This window comes from Ailuropoda melanoleuca, chromosome 13 (genome assembly GCF_002007445.2).
Source record: "Ailuropoda melanoleuca isolate Jingjing chromosome 13, ASM200744v2, whole genome shotgun sequence".
In the NCBI taxonomy this organism is placed as follows: domain Eukaryota; kingdom Metazoa; phylum Chordata; class Mammalia; order Carnivora; family Ursidae; genus Ailuropoda; species Ailuropoda melanoleuca.
This window is the reverse complement of record NC_048230.1, coordinates 44,918,482-44,935,033: the sequence shown is the minus strand read 5'-3', so window position 1 is coordinate 44,935,033 and position 16,552 is coordinate 44,918,482. Positions and strand designations below refer to the sequence as shown.

The 16,552-nt window shown below is 44.5% G+C and overlaps 1 protein-coding gene across 1 annotated transcript; it reads left to right on the top strand.

Annotated features, from left to right (window-relative positions):
* Positions 1–1,646: 1,646 nt before the first annotated feature.
* On the top strand, positions 1,647–13,544 carry PCMTD2 (protein-L-isoaspartate (D-aspartate) O-methyltransferase domain containing 2). Its single transcript, XM_034640610.1, has 4 exons — positions 1,647–1,797; positions 6,506–6,836; positions 9,729–9,831; positions 11,056–13,544. Exons 1-4 carry the CDS (start codon positions 1,660–1,662, stop codon positions 11,243–11,245), a joined length of 762 nt encoding a protein of 253 aa, XP_034496501.1. The 5' UTR covers positions 1,647–1,659; the 3' UTR covers positions 11,246–13,544.
* The last annotated feature ends 3,008 nt before the right edge of the window (positions 13,545–16,552 follow it).

The window sequence follows — 16,552 nt, the reverse complement described above, 5'->3', positions numbered from 1 at the left end:
ACTCTGAGAGTCAGTGTCAAGGTCATGAGATTGGTGGCAAGTCCTCTCCTCCACAGCAGCAGGGCTGTAGCTGCAGTATAGATGGGGTGGCTTCTAAGACTGTGTCCAAAGAAAGGGTTCTGCTGTTAAAAGCTCATTTGGAAAACCGCAGGTGAGGTTGGGCTGAAGTGAAAGGAGGAGTGGGGTAGAATTTCAGAGAAGTGACCGGGTAGGCTGTGCAGGCAGTTCACAAAAGGGACATGGCAGGCAGGTGGCAGAAGAGGACAGGTCCCAGGGTGACTGGGGGTGGCGAGGGGAGGCAGCGTTGAGGACCTGGACATAGAGCCACAAGGTCACTTTTGGGATGCAGGATGACCCTCACTGATGTCCTGCAAAGGTACCTCAGATTGTTCTGACATGGAGGGCAGCCTGTGCAGGGGCCACGGGCCTGGTCAACATCGAAAGCATGATGCCGGCGAGCACAACTTCCCTGCTCTGAGATCGGGTCCAACTCCAACCCTCAGGGGCTCGGCCTCCTACGTGGTGTCCCACAAGCCACCGAAGCTTAGGTTGGTCTGCTTCACTAGGACAACTGTGAGTCACCTTGACACAAAGCAAGCAGACACACCCTTACTCTGCACTCTCTGTGGGACACACACGTGGGTGCACACACACCCTGGCTCCTGCAGGTCCGTAGTGTCTGCTGCCACATCCTCTTGTCCCCCAGCACATGACCCACCCAGCAGCGTTCTCCTCCTAGAGGCGGTGTTCTTCTTCCTCCTGTGGAGTTAGGAAGTTCATATCTGCATAATGTTCCTTGTTATAGTATTCCTAGTCCTATTATTCAAAAATACTTCTCTTTGCCTTGTAGGACCCAAAGAAATCGTTACTAGTCTGCCCCCTTGCCCAAACTCCATCACCCTCTAGGAACAAAAACCTTGAGAATCCACGATGCTGGGTCTTTGTGTCATCTGAGATGTCTCCAGTTGTCTGTTATGGGGACTACTGTGCACAGCAGCTCCACAGTATGGGAACGTACGTGTTCACGGTTCACTTTGTGGGACAGAGCCTAGATGGGGTCTATTCCAACTCCGTGTTTCCCCTCTGAGGCCCAGAAAAGAGGTGAAGGGTCTGCCCAGATGCAGGTGTTGGAGGTGGCAGCCTGCTGAAGCCGAGCAGAGGTGGTAGGGCTGCTTGCTGTGGCCTCCTCTCAGGTGTGTGCACGGCAGGTGGCTCCTGCCCACTTCCGCTCTCCGTGGTCTGCAGCCAATGGACCCTGTCTTCTTCGCACGGTTGCATCTTTCTTGTCCTACGCACCTTAGCTCGAATGTCCCTTCCGTGTCACTGTCGTGAGTTACGGTCCATCACACGGGTTTTTCATTTCTTTCTCACCTGTTGGCCCTTCCTCGCTGGGTCCCAGCATTGGGTGGTGCGTGGAAGTCATAACCCTCACCTGCAGCTGTCCTTTGACCGCTCCCCCTCCAATACTCCCAAAGAGTGCAGGGCCGGCCCTGCGTCTCTCTCCTTCCTCTCTCCTTCCTCTCCTTCCTCTCATGCGCCTCACGGTCAGTCCGCGGTGGGGAAGTCGAGGGCAGGGACAGCGCCGGGGCCCACCAGCAGCGCTGTTGCCCCTTTAAGCGCCAGGCCTGGGCGCACGCGCAGTCGGGCCGTTGCGCGCACATGCGTAGTGGGGCGGCGGATGTTTACGGCGGCAGAGGTCGGGGCGGCGCAGCCGGGCCACGGACGGGCGAGGGGCGCCCGAGGAGCTCCAGGTCGCGGCCTAGGCAGCCCGATCTCGCGGGCCGGCCGAGCCCGGAGGTAGAGCCGCCACCGCCGCCGCCCTCGGCCCGGTTTGTGGCGGGCGGCGGCGTCTCCCCCCGGACCCCTCCCTCCTCTCTGTCTCCCCTCCTCTCCCCCGGTCTCGAGCGCCTGGACCCCTCCTCCGGGGGGCGTCCCCCTCGGTTTCGGCGTCCTCCNGCCTGGGCGTCTCCTCCTCCTCCCCTCCCCCCACCAGCGTTCCTCAGCCCTCCTCACTGCGTCTCCCCCTTCCAGTCCCCGGGCTTCCCCCTCCTGCGTCTCTCCCCTCAACCTCCCAACCCACCCAGTCGTTTCTCCTCCAAGAACGTGTCCCTTTGCCCTGCTGCGCTGCGCTGGGGGGTTGTCCCGGGTGCGCCCTGTGGTTTGCCCTCTAGCGATCCAGGGCCTCCCGGAGGTCTCTCTCCTAGTGGCCGTTGCTTGCACCCTTGGATGTACTTGACTCTACAGACATGCAGTTTGTCCCTAGTTTACTAAGTAGGAAGCATTTGCAGTTAGTTCTGAGGCAAGTCAAGGCTTATCAACGTTTAAAACAAATTCTACCTTGGACCTTTGCGGAAGGTGACAGTCTAGCCGCCCCCACCCCCCCCGCCGGTTCCATCGATGGAGTGTGTGAATCTTGATCTTGGGGTTGTGAGTTCAAGCCCCATGTTGGGTGTAGAGATTACTTAAAATTAAATCTCTAAAAACACAAAAAACAGAATTCTAAAGACAGTTGCCCTTCCAAGCCTTGGGGATACTAAGAATTGGCACAGAACCCTGGGACTTAACTTCAGGCGCTTGGAAAAAGGTCTATAGTTGGGGAAGGAAAACTTGGCTGGGCTTGGTGCCCGTGTTTGTTTTTTTCCCCATGGGATGTGCCTCCCAAGTTGATGTGTGCTTTCAAAAAAGTTACTTAAATCTCTGTCTGTCCCCTTTGTCACAAGCCTGTGATAGTTTTCTTCTTTCTTTCTTTTTGGCAGAGGAGTAGCTAAAGTAAACAACTCCGTTTTGGGTGTTGAGTAGACTGTCAATCAAGTATTAGTGAAGTCAGGGTCCTGCAAACAACTCAGAACTTGTGGCTATGCTTGGGTGAAATAGAGCTTTTGAGGTGGAATGAGAGGGGACATCTGAGGCGATGGGGTCAGTGCCTAGGCCTTCTGGGCCCACCTGGAACATCCCTGGGGGTGACAGGCTGTCGAGGTTCTAAGAACAGTTCAGTATTTAGAATTCTAGTTGTTAGAAAGCTTTTCTGTGTTTAGTAGAAATTATCTTCATCTAACATGTTCCACGGACCCAGCTTTTACCAGCTCCAGGAATAGTATATACATGGCAGCCTTTCAAGTGTTTGCAAAAAATTCCTCTATATGTTTTCCTTACAAGAGTTCTAGTTTTCAAGTAAGTCTGTATTTCTTTCATTATTCTGCCAGCAGGAGGTGTGGTTTTGGTTCTGTTTTCTGCTGGTCTCAGTCTATCAATAACCAATATGATTATTATGATTGCAAGACACCTTTCAGCAACAACCATCAGGAAACTGAAAAAAAAAATAAAGGTTTATTACTTACTATTAGAGAACCTGGAAATTTTACAGCATACCTGGGGCTACACAGTGAGATGGGGGCTATGAAGAGAGAGCTCGAGGAGCACGGGCCTGTGTTTCTGCTTGTATTAGGGTTGAGGGTGGGAGCGTAGGGCTTCTCAGGCTTGCTCTTTTTGGGGGAATATAAAACAAAAGAGGGAATGTAAAGCATGGGAAGAGAAAAGACAAGTGGCCCAAAAGGTCTGTTGTGGATATCAGCTAAGATCTGGTCTCAAGCAAAGGCCTGGCTCTTCAAATGGAGTGGCAGGAGGCAAAGTGTTTATTCTTCGCCAGTCAAAACTTAAGTCAGGCCCTTGCATTACAAAAAAGAAAAGCCTTTCAGGACTTACACGACAGGGTCCTTTCTCCCAGCTCATTTTTCACATGAAATTACCTTGTCCACATTTCCCTTAAGAAGTGATATTCAGGTTGGAACGTGGCCCTCCATGTGTAGTCTGACAAACCCAGTGTAGACTGGAATTGCAAACCCCCATTATCATGGCTTCAGGCTTGTTGAGCCAACTATAGCCTCCTTAGCTGTCAGTCATGAGACCTTCCCATGTCTGCTCCTCAACTGTCTTCTTCACTGTGCTCTCGAAGTTGGTTTTGGAAGGAGCAGTGTGAGAGTAGGGTTGTCCTGTTGGCCAGTTACCCCAGAGTAGTGAATTATACTGGGGATTGCAAAGTATAATCAAGTACAGCATCCAGAAATTATTTCCCATTACTTTGAACAATTGGATTTGACTGGACTGTAGATCCATTTTGGTTTGGCAAGGATATCTTTGAATCTGTTGTTGGTGTTTTTGGGTGGTCTTATGACCAGTCACAGGGGGGGTCAGGAATGAGCAGTGATTGTATCCAGTGTGAGGGAGTGGTAGGTGACCCGGCAAAGGCAGTATTCTCAGACCCTGTAGATAGTCACATGCAACCTACCAGTGGCAACAGAGAGGGTTACCCCATAGTTACATAGTCTGTCGTTTGTGGCAAGTGTCACCGACAGGTTATGTATTAAAGAATGTTTTTCCTTTGAGCATTTGAGAACGTAGGCCTTTGGCTAGACAGTCCTGGGTTTGAATTCTAGCCTTCTCTTCATGCACTGGTGTGTGATCATAAGCAAAATAGCTGCTCGGCCCCAATTTGCCTCAGTAGTGAAAGTAACGTGACCGCCGGTGACTGGCGGGTGATGCCTGTAAAGGTTGTAGCACTTTTTACTAAAATGCTAGCTTTTGCATATGAATAAACTTTCAAAGTGAGGTGAAGTTGAAAATAAGTGATAGATTACACAGTAGAAAGTAAAGTGTGCCCAATATATAGTTAGCGTTTGCTTTCTGGGGGTAGAGAAACGGTGTTGAGCTGGAGTGGTAGGACATCACAGTTGGACCTGCGGTGGAAGATGCGTGGTTTCCAGGCCTTTTCCTGAGCAGACCTTTAGGCAGCAAACGCAAGTCCACTTTTATGCAGTGACCTAAATTTCCAGATGACTGTCCTAGACTAGGGATGTAGACTGTAGCCTCAGAACTAAGTGGCTTATCGAAGATTAGACTCGACCTCATTAGTACTTTATCCAATCGGCTAAGTTAACTGGTCGTGGACCCTAACCTAACAAGGGCTCAAAAACAACTGAAATGGGGTCAGAATCTGGTAATTGGACCATCCTGGTGATTTGGAAAGCATAATATTCAGCTCTAAAATCTTGATGATGAAGTCAAACTGTTCCAACTGTGAAGTGTTAGAGCATTTATACTGAGCCCTATGTTTCACATATCTTGTGTATTTGTTGTGAGAAGCTGAAGATTTATCATGTGCTCATTAATTTTTATTCCTGGGAAAACGTCTGCCACCACAGTTGCCAGTAGTGTGCATGGGGTGTGTGTGTGTGTGTGTGTGTGTGTGTGTGTGTGGAATCTCTTCCCCCAGTGTTTATGCTTCTCGTTCTGCTGTTAGAAGTCCAGAGGATTGCAATAATAAATTATAGTATGTTATTATGGAAGTTGTCCTGAATCAGAAAATGTGTCAGTGTTTGTGAAGTCTGGTGTTTTCTGTTTTTCCCAACAATTTACATCAGATGTTTTGTAAAACATTACCATTTCATGTGAAGTAAAATCATTCTTTTGGAAAGGGTTACATGGGGTATGTATAAAATTGGAGAAGATATTTTTATGGTTCATGAATATGAGGCCCCTGTGAATTAGATGGAGTTACATTGTATGTTAGCAGGTGGCTCAGAAGTGATCACACTGTTGCATTTTCTTCTTAAAGGCAGTTGGGAAGAAGGTAAGCAATGTACCTTTTACTGTTAAAGAGGTAGAAAGGTTGCATGACACACACTTCCAAAGGAGCTCTAGGGGTTTTGGAGCAGCTATAGCCTGAAAACAGATTTTGTATCTGTTACAATAAAATGCCACCATTCGTCCTATCGGGTAGGAGTTTTGTTAGTGGTATTTTTGCCTGAAATTTGTACATCTGAATATCCAAACCAACAGATTGAATGGCTTCCTTGCGTATTCGTGTGTAGGTGGGGGTGTACAGTTGTCAGGTAAAATTTAGGACACCAGTTAAATTTGAATTTCAAATAAACAGTAACCTTATAGTATTTGTTGTTTATCTTTATTTCATTTTTTTGCTTTTGAAGATTTATCAAAATTGATCTGTAGCACTTGAAATATTCAAAGGGAGTTGATATTAGTGTGATTTTTCTGGACATATCTGTATTCTTTTTATGCTTATATCCATTGACGTTGCTGTACGTGAATATATCCCCAGTAAGGAGATCTATAGTCAAGATAATTTTAATCCTAAATACCTGGCTTTGTAGATTGACGACTTGTAGTAAAATATTGAGTTCCTACTTTAGTGATGTTTTCAGCTGTCAAATATGTGTTAGGTACCTCAAGTTCATTTGAATTCATTTGATGTTGTAAATTACAAACTTCCTTCCGGATAGATACAATGGAATTTCATATTTAACTGTTTTTTTTTTTTTTCCTTCTGAATCTGGCGGGGGTGGGGTAGGTTGGGTGGGTGCTGACAAAATATATTCCATCTGTGATATTTTCAGAATTCAGAATTTGAAATTGGCATGTTATGAGAACTTGAACTGTTGTGCGCTTACCTTTAATGTAAATAGCTCTTTAAAAACACTTGTAATTGCAGTGTTGCCTAAGTGTGATCTTGAAGATGGGAGGTGCTGTGAGTGCCGGTGAGGACAATGACGAGCTGGTAGACAATTTGAAAGAAGCACAGTACATCCGAACAGAGCTGGTCGAGCAGGCTTTCCGAGCTATCGACCGCGCAGATTATTACCTTGAAGAATTTAAAGAAAATGCTTATAAAGATTTGGCGTGGAAGCATGGCAACATCCACCTCTCGGCTCCATGCATCTACTCGGAAGTGATGGAGGCCCTGGACCTGCAGCCGGGGCTCTCCTTCTTGAACCTGGGCAGTGGCACTGGCTACCTCAGCTCCATGGTGGGGCTCATTCTAGGTGAGTCTGGGCAGAGTGTGGCCGAGCACCTTCTGTCTCATGGTGCGTGGCCGTGTTTCCTTTGTAGGGCCCTTGTCTAATGGCCTTCTGAGCAGTCGTCTGCTATGGTTTATACATGGTCATTGGGTGGGCTGGTGAAGGGAGGGCTCCGAGTTTTCGGAGGGACCCCTCCTGTTGCCTACCCCCCCCACCTGTACCCCCACTGTTTGTTCAGCGCACCCTCCTTCTGGACAACAGAGGACCAAGAAAATTGTGTAAATTGGGACCTTACAGTGATTTCTTGTTTAATACAGTCACCCAGCCTGCTTTGTCACTTCGTCTGTAAACTGAGACTAAGTTTAAAGTTCTCTGGGAGTTAAAGTTCTTCTAAGCAGTTTTGGTTTATATTGTTTTAATGCTCTAAGAGCTAATACTTGTAAGTCGTTCTTTGTAAATAAATTCTAGGGATGGTGAGAACTTCACAGGTTTTGCCTCTTTTCCCAAATAAGTTGTGAGACTACACATGGGTATTGGCATTTTTGTTATTGAAACAACAATATCAGATAATTGAGGGTTTAGGTGTCTGTTTTTACTCTGAGATAGAACGGTTTTGCCGGAGGAGTAACAGGGGCTGACCTGTCCTTTAAAAGATTTCTCTGAAGAGGAAGCAGGGCTGAGGTTGCTGCAGCATCTGTGAGAGAGGGTGTCATCTGGACCCCAGGCGCCATCACCACTACACCATGGCATTGTTTCTTTGAGGTTGTTACAGAAAATCTTAGCAGTAACAGGTGATTTTTGTGGGTATGGAATGGTATTTTTGTTCTTTATAAGTTCATGGACTTTGGAATTTGGTGAAGTTTTGTGACATCATTTGACTTTAGGCTATAGATTGCTATCCTCAACCTTTTAGGTTTGTTTTTGTTTTGTTTTTTAAAGCTAAATGCTTTTTGAACTTAATTTGTCTTGGATTGAGACTGCTTTGTGAAGAGCCCAGGTGATGTATCCTTCTGGAATTAGCAAAGGGCAAATCAGTGGAGCAGAGAAATTGGGGGAGCTAAGGATGAGATGCTGTTTGGGGAGAGGGGAATGGGGCATCAAATTGACCAGGTTAGAAATGCTTTTGAAAAGAGCTGAGATGCTCAGTTCTCACAGTAAGCCTGAGGTGACCTGGTGCACTTGACATTCCCTGGAAATTATAAACAGCTTCTCTTCTCTGAGTCCGCTGTTTGCTAGGAATGTAATTACTTGTTGGGGTGGAGAGAGATCTAAAGGAAGGGAAGCTTTTTGGGGGGCTGCAGCGGATACTCTGTACTGGTGTGATGTATTTGAAGGAGGTGGCTGGAGAGTTTCCTTTCACGGGTGGACATCTTGCATTTGCGGGAGGAGGCTGCACGTACTGGCTGATATCTCTGTCTGGACACCATGTGTTCTGGCGCTCCCTCTCTAGGTTACTCAGCCTTTAATGTTGCTTCGTGCACATCACTCCAGAGCTGAAGACCATGTTGGCTTCCCAATGCCTGCAGATGTGAGGTCTGGAGTCTTCCATCTGACTCTTTTTTAAACCCAACTGCCTTTCTGTCTGGCCCGGACTTTATCCCTTTTCTGCTGCATTCCTGTGCAGCTGACCCGAAAGTGCTGTGATTAGGGAGTGGAATGTCCTCCTGGGGGGGGGGGTGGCTTTCAGTCTGGCTTCAATGCCATGCCCTTGATGTCTTAGTCCTAACTCCTCCTGTGCCCTCCCTCTCCTCTTAGTCATCTTTTTATTGGGGTGAGTCAGGGTCAATATGCTATTACTCTATTTGGTGTTAAGCTTCTTGGGGATAGGAACTATGTCCTATATCTGTTATGAGAATTAACTGCTTAATAGGTTTTGGTAAAGGGTGAGAGGGACTAATGAAACTATGACAAGTAGGAAAGTAAAGGTTTCCTTCGTTTCTGGCACGTGCTGCTAGCCAGAGGGCAGCGGGGATGGAAGTCAGTGACTTGGTTATAGTTTTAGTTATTTATTTTGTTCATATTTTCCAAGATTTTATTTATTTATTAGAGACAGAGAGAGTGTGTGCATGCACACGAGTGGGGGAAGGAGCAGGGGGAGAGGGAGAGAGAATCTGCAGCAGACTCCATGTTGAGCACAGAGCCCGACACAGGGCTCGATCCCACAACCCCGAGATCCTGACCTGAGCTGAAATCAAGAGTCGGACATTTAACAGACTGAGCCACTCAGGCACCCTTGTTATAGTTTTATTTTAATGATGATCAAAAGCTATCTGTGTCCATGTCTGAGTGTTTGGGGCGACGTTTAGTGGAACACGTCCTGAATCCGGTTTCATTTGGAAATAACATTTTTCTTCCTTAATTCATTAGTAAGATCTTGATTTCTTGGTTGCAGATCTTGGCTTTTTTACATCTTCAAATAATTCTTTAAACGTTTGAGAGCAGGGGCGCCTGGGTGGCTCAGTCATTAAGCATCTGTCTTCGGCTCAGGGTGTGATCCCAGCGTTCTGGGATCGAGCCCCACATCAGGCTCCTCCACTATGAGCCTGCTTCTTCCTCTCCCACTCCCCCTGCTTGTGTTCCTTCTCTCGCTGGCTGTCTCTCTGTCAAATGAATAAATAAGACAATCAAAAAAAAAAAAAAAGTTTGAGAGCAGAGAGACCCGGGCTTTGGAAAGCTGTGGCGTCGGTAATGTCAAAGAAAGAGGCATTTACAATGTGGTGAGCACAGTCTGTCCTGCATATTTAAAGATTAGCTTGGGTGATTTAGGTCCAGTAATGTGGTAAGACCTCAAAACCTCGCGAATTTCTTCATGTAATTATACATGCTGATCTGGTGTATTGCAGTTGATAAAGTAGAAATTAAAAGTAAGAGTTCTTGCCCTAGTTCTAAAAGTTTTCTTATTCTGGAACATTTTAGGCCCTTTTGGTGTGAACCATGGGGTTGAACTGCATTCGGATGTAATAGAGTACGCAAAGGAGAAGCTGGACTTCTTCATTAGAACCAGCGACAGCTTTGACAGGTGAGACCAACTTCTACTCTTGGGTTGCTGTGTGGGTTAGAACTTAAGCTTTTGAGGAGGTGGGAGAAATAAGTTTATTAGTGTTCATGTACCAGCAAACATGATTCAGCTTTGGCAGGGGAATCAGGGTATATGCATAGCTGTTCTAATCATTTTTTAAATATTTTGTGCTTTTGAGGGCTTTAGGTTTTTTAGCTGTGATGCCAGGGAAAGGTAATTTTTCACCAATACAATAAGGGAAGGAAATGGAATGTTCATTTTGCCCAATTTTCATGTTTCCAGCACGGACAACAATTTATCATCTAATTGTTTCTAAAACAGAACTGTTGCATTTGACTTTAAACAGTATATATAACTGCCTCTTGCCATTTTTAAATAAGGCATTAAAGTTCTTATTTTAGGGTTTAACATTTTTAGAAACACCAAATGTAGTTTTCTTTCATTTTACTTTTTTTTTTTTTGTTTAAGATTTTATTTATTTATTTATTCGACAGAGATAGAGACAGCCGGTGAGAGAGGGAACACAAGCAGGGGGAGTGGGAGAGAAAGAAGCAAGCTAATAGCAGAGGAGCCTGACGTGGGGCTCGATCCCATAACGCCGGGATCACGCCCTGAGCCGAAGGCAGACGCTTAACTGCTGTGCCACCCAGGCGCCCCTCATTTTACTTGTTTTTATATATTTTTTTGAAGATTTATTAGAGATAGGGAGAGGGTGCATGCATGTGCATACAAGCGCGGGGGAGGGTCAGAGGGAGAGGGAGAGAGGGACTCTCAGGCGGACTCCACGCTGGGTAGGGAGCCCGATGCGAACTGGGCTCAGTATCACAGCCCTGAGATCATGACCTGAGCTGAAACCAAGAGTTGGGCACTTAGCTGACTGAACCACCTGACGCCCTCATCCTACGTGGTTTTAGTAGAGCTTAAGTAAGGTAATGATTTATAAAAACAGAGCAAAGACAGTGATGATTGGATGTTAGATGATTTAAGTCTGTATTAAGTTTATGACATTCACTTTCACAATATTTTGTTTGGAATTTCTAGGGTTCTGTTTATTAATAATATAATTCTTTTCGGAGGTCTGACTTCCAGCTTCTGGCTCTGTCAATTTATTATGTCATTATAGGGTTGTTCAAGGAAAACATAACCTGTGGTTAGTATAGATTTACTATAGAGACTTGCTATACTGTGATATATTCAGTTACAGAAAACATTTTTTGCTTTCAGATTTGACTTCTGTGAACCTTCCTTTGTTACTGGCAATTGCCTGGAGATTTCTCCAGATTGTTCTCAGTACGATCGTGTGTACTGTGGGGCCGGTGTGCAGAAAGAGCATGAAGAGTACATGAAGAGTCTTCTCAAAGTAGGGGGCATCCTTGTCATGCCCCTGGAAGAGAAGGTCAGATCCCTCTCATAACTGACACGCTTAACTATTGGCCGAGGTCTGTTCTAAGAAGTTTCCGTTTATTTTTCCTTGTATTCCTCATGACACCTCCCTCCGTTTCACAAATGAGGACACAGGCGGGGACAGGTTATAAAGACAGCCTAGCTTGGGCCAGGGCCTGACTCAGGTAGGCACCCTGGAGCCTGCACTGTAAGCCCTTACCCTCACCTCCTTTCTGTCTCCTCCTCTCTCCCTTCCTCTCTCCCACCTCCCTCCCCTCCTCCACAGCTATTCTAGTATGCTTATTCTATTGTTAGAAATTATATGTAAGGGGCGCCTGGGTGGCACAGCGGTTAAGCGTCTGCCTTCAGCTCAGGGCGTGATCCCGGCGTTATGGGATCGAGCCCCACATCAGGCTCCTCTGCTGGGAGCCTGCTTCTTCCTCTCCCACTCCCCCTGCTTGTGTTCCCTCTCTCGCTGGCTGTCTCTATCTCTGTCAAATAAATAAAATCTTTAAAAAAAAAAAAAAGAAATTATATGTAAAAGCCATTAGAGTATTTCTGATACGACTGTTAAATTCTGTGACAGCGAGCATTCTACAAATCTCTTCCTTAGGAAGAACCTTGTCTCAGTCTGCTGTCTGGTCGTGCATGTCTCTGTATGTTGTAGCTGTTGTGCTTCATTGAGAAAAACAAGTTGTAATAAACAAGCAGATTAATCAGACCTGAACTGGTCATCAGGGAGAATGTCTTAGTCACAAAGAACTAGGAAATGGATATGATAAAAAGTAGGAGAGTGTGCATTTTGTGTGATTTTTCTGCAATTTAAAAATGTTAGCATTTAATTTACTTTGCTTAGAAAGTAATCATTCATTGTTGAAAATCCAGAACATAGGAAAATTAAGAAAACTGCTCAGAAGCCTCACCTTAAGCACTGTTACTGCAGGTTCTTGTCGTTTGTGCCCTTTTCCAAGAAGGTCGTTGTGCGGACGCTTTAGAAGTTACGGTGTTTTACTTAATTGATGAGATAGTTTTAAGCCATTTAACATTTCCTATCATTATATCGAGCGATTATATAGTAACCTGTGGAATTGTTGACAATAGTGTATCCTCTGGTTCCTGGAATTGGGCATGAGGCTGTGTGTATAATATTCTGTGATTTACTGTTTTATGCAGACTGTAGTGAATATTGCTAAGTAAAACAAAATTTTTATCCATAAATATTTCAAAGTGTATCTAAAAGGTAAGGGCTGTTTTTTTCAGGTACCACAAAACCATTATCGATCTAAAAACTACCACCAGTTTCTTCGTAGTGGCCAGCTAGTGTTCAAATTTTACTGATTGTCTCAAAATTTGTTTGAATAGTTTGGAGAATAGAATGGGTCTCCATTTAAGATTTATGTCTTGTATTTGGTTGTTCGCTCTCTCGCTTTTTTTAAAATATTTTATTTTTAAGTGATTTCTGCACCCAGCATGGGGCTTAGCTCATGACCCCAAGAGTAGGACTTGCACGCTCCACTCACTCACTGAGCCAGCCTGGCTCCCCTGGTTGATATATCTCTTAAGTGTTTTTTATCTGTAACTTCTTCTTTTTTCTTCTTCTTTCTTCTTCCCTTTTTTTTTTTTTTTTCTCTTTCCTTGTAATATGCTTGTTGAGGAAAAGAAATCAGGTGATTTGTCTTACAGAGTTTGTGTAGCCTGGATTTGGAGATTACCTAACTCTGTGCTCATGTTTTACATATTCTTTCTGCTCCCGGTTTTCATTATAAATTGTTAGTCGGATCTAAAGCCTTGCTTAGTTTCTAGCTGGGCTTAGATTTTGGAGGGCAGAGGTGTGAGAGTACTTACCATGTGCTACAGTGTACATCCGTATATACGCACATCCTGCCTGTTGTCTCCTTCTCCGATGTTAGCAGTGCGATTGTGGTCCTGATCCGTTATTTCATTAAGGGATGCGAGCAGTACATTCTGATCATTGCTCTTCATTTCGTACCTCGAAGACTTTTTTCTTTTCAATTTTAATTCCAGTATAGTTAACGTACAGTGTTGCATTACCTTCAGATGTATGATGTAGTGACCCAGCACTTCCGTACATCACCCATGCTCATCAACGTGTATTCTCCTCATCCCCTCACCTGTTTCCCCCATCCCCCCCAAGATCTACCCACTTCCTGTCTGATGACCCTCCGTTTGTTCTTTAAGAGAACATCTGTTTTTTGGTTTGTCTCTTTTTTTTTCCTTTGTTCAGTGTTTGTGTTTCTTAAATTCCACATGAGTGAAATCATATGATATTTGTCTTTCTCTGACTGGCTTATTTTGCTCAGCATAATACCCTCTAGCTCCGTCCATGTCATTGCAAATGGCCAGATTTCATTCTTCTTTATGGCCAAATAATATTCCATTGTGTGTGTGTGTGTGTGTGTGTGTGTGTGTGTGTACTCGCTATATCTTCTTTATCCGTTCATCTGTCCGTGGACACTTGCTCTGCTTTCATATCTTGACTGTTGTAAATAACGCTGCAATAAACAGGGGTGCATGTATCCCCTTGAATTAGTGTCTTTGTATTCTTTGGGTAAATACTTAGTAGTGCAATGCTGGATTGTAGGGTAGTTCTGTTTTTAACTTTTTGAGGACCCTCTGTACTGTTTTCCGGAGTGGCTGCACCAGTTTGCATTCCCACCAGTGGTGCAGGAGGGTTCTTTTTTCTTGTGTCCTCACTAACACCTGTTCCTGTGTTATTGATTTTAGCCATTCTGATGTGTGTGAGGTGGTATCTCATTGTGGTGTTTTGTTTTTTTAAAGATTTATTTATTTATGTTAGAGAGAGAAAGCACAAGCAGGAGGGGCAGAGGAGAGGGAGAGAGAATCTCACAGACTCCGTGCTGAGCATGGAACTTGAGCGGCGCTCGATCTCACAACCCCGAGATCACGACCTGAGCTGAAACCAGGAGTTGGACCCTCAACCAGCTGAGCCACCCAGGCGCCCCTCGCTGTGCTTCTGATCTGCGTTTCCCTGGTGATGAGTGAAGTGGAGCGTCTTTGCATGTGTGTGTTGGCATCTGGATTCTTTGGAGAAATATCTGTTCATGGTCATCTGCCCATTTTTAAGTCGGATTATTGGGGTTTTGGGCATTGAGTTCATTGAGTTGCGTAAGTTCTTTATGTAATTTAGAAACTAACCTTTTATTGGACACGTCATTTACAAATATCTTCTCTCAGCAGGTGTCTTTTAGTTTTGCTGGCTGTTTGCTGTGCAGAAGCTTTCTATTTTGATGTATTCCCAGCAGTTTATTTTTGCTTTTATTTCCCTGGCCTCAAGGGACTATTTAGAAAAATGTTGCTACGACCAATGTCAGAGACATGACTGCCTGTGCTGTCTTCTAGGATTTTTATGGCTTTAGGTGTCACATTTAGGTCCTTAATCCATTTTGTGTCTTTGTGTTGTCTTCAGTTTCTTTCATCAGTGTTTTATAAATTTCAGAGTAGAGGTTTTCACCTCCTTTTGAAGTTCATTTCTAGATATTTCGTAATTTTTGGAGCAGTTGTAAATGGGATTGTTCTCCTAATTTCTCTTTCTGCTGCATCTTTATTAGTGTATATAAATGCAGTGGATTTCTGCACATTGATTTTGTATCCTGCAGCTTTGTAGTACCTTGGTTACCCCAGGTACATTTTATAAGGAGAGGCTGGATAAGTTCTGATTCTTAAGCTTTGTTTGTCAGTTTCCTCAATAATCTGGTTCTCTAGCATCTCTTGAAAGTGGTGACTAATAAGATTTTTTTTGGTTTCCGGTGGCGGTCTGAATTCATGGATATAGACATACTTAAAATTTTAATCATTGTGTGATTCTTATGAAAGCTTAAAATGTCCTGTCTTGACCAATGGGCACCTCTCCAGTTTGGCTCTTGGGCTCTGATATACTCTCAGTGGTCTTTGATGGTTTTGTTACTTTCCGGTAAGAAAAGATGTTCCACACGTATTTTGTGTATTTTTTACCACAAAGTTGGAATTAACCATTTCTGAGGATCCGTGTTAATTTTAAGTTCAGTGGGAATCGGTGTTTGGAGAACACAGGTGGGGCCTTTGTTGGAATCTTTAATACTGTGTTATATTTTTCAGTGGAATTCTGGAGCTAGGAAGTCCCCCACCCCACCCAATACTTACGTTTCTGTTGGTTTGGCTTTTGGACACAAAACACACCATCGGTTTCTATTGGTATTTCCGACTCAAAGTCAGGACCAGAGGGTTTTTCTGACTTCTCCCATCTTAAATAAGCATTAGCTGTGTCCTGTCCTGGACGCCTGCTCCCTGTCTGTTCCCTTGGGGACGTACAGATTCACGTGCTTGAAAGTTACTGGGAATAATGCTTCCCTGTGAGGTTGTACTGTCAGCCTGACTTACAGCTCATCTGTTCCAGTGTTCAGGGATTGCCGTTTTAGGGTTTATAACTTTGTAAAGTATTTCCAAGGTTCCAAGATCTAAATAATGAATACTCACAGAATTTCTTTCCATGTATGTCCCCTCCTCTTCATCTGTAGGTAGCCACTTTGTTTGTCTTTCGTTTATCTGTTTACTCAAAAAATATATAAGCAAACACGCTTTTTTCATAACTTTACTTTGGTGAAAATATGCAAGTTTTTTTCCATTCCATGTATTCATCCAGACATATGAAATAGGAATTGATAGTTTTAGGTTTTACACATCGCTTATTGTTCATTTTAAGTATTTGATATTTGGTATAAGTGGAAGTTCTTTTCTGTCCCTATCTTGTTTATTTAAAAATGTTCTTTGTTGGTGTATGAAAATGTGATTTTTTGATGGACATTTGGGTTCTTTCCACTCTTCTGCTGTTTGCAGGCAGTGCTGCTGTGAAGAGGGTGTGCGTAGACGTGTTTGTGGGTGTTCTTTATCTTAATCTTTGTCTACACCCACGAGCTCTTCCACGTGCNAAGAGGGTGTGCGTAGACGTGTTTGTGGGTGTTCTTTATCTTAATCTTTGTCTACACCCACGAGCTCTTCCACGTGCAGTCTTAAAACCAGGAGTGCTTGATCAGAGACTCTGTATTTTAACTTCGGACAGCTGCCTTTCAGGAGAGGAGCCACCCATGCCCTTGCTGACAGTCTCACATGCTTATTGCTGTCATCATTGTACACAGCAGGGCTACATGTCCTCATTTTTGCTCTTCTTTCTCAGAATATTGTTTTAAATACATCTTTATTTAATTTGTTATTATTTTTTAAAAGATTTATTTATTTGAGGGGCGCCTGGGTGGTTCAGTCGTTAAGCGTCTGCCTTTGGCTTAGGGCGTGATCCCGGTGTTATGGGATTGAGCCCCGTGTC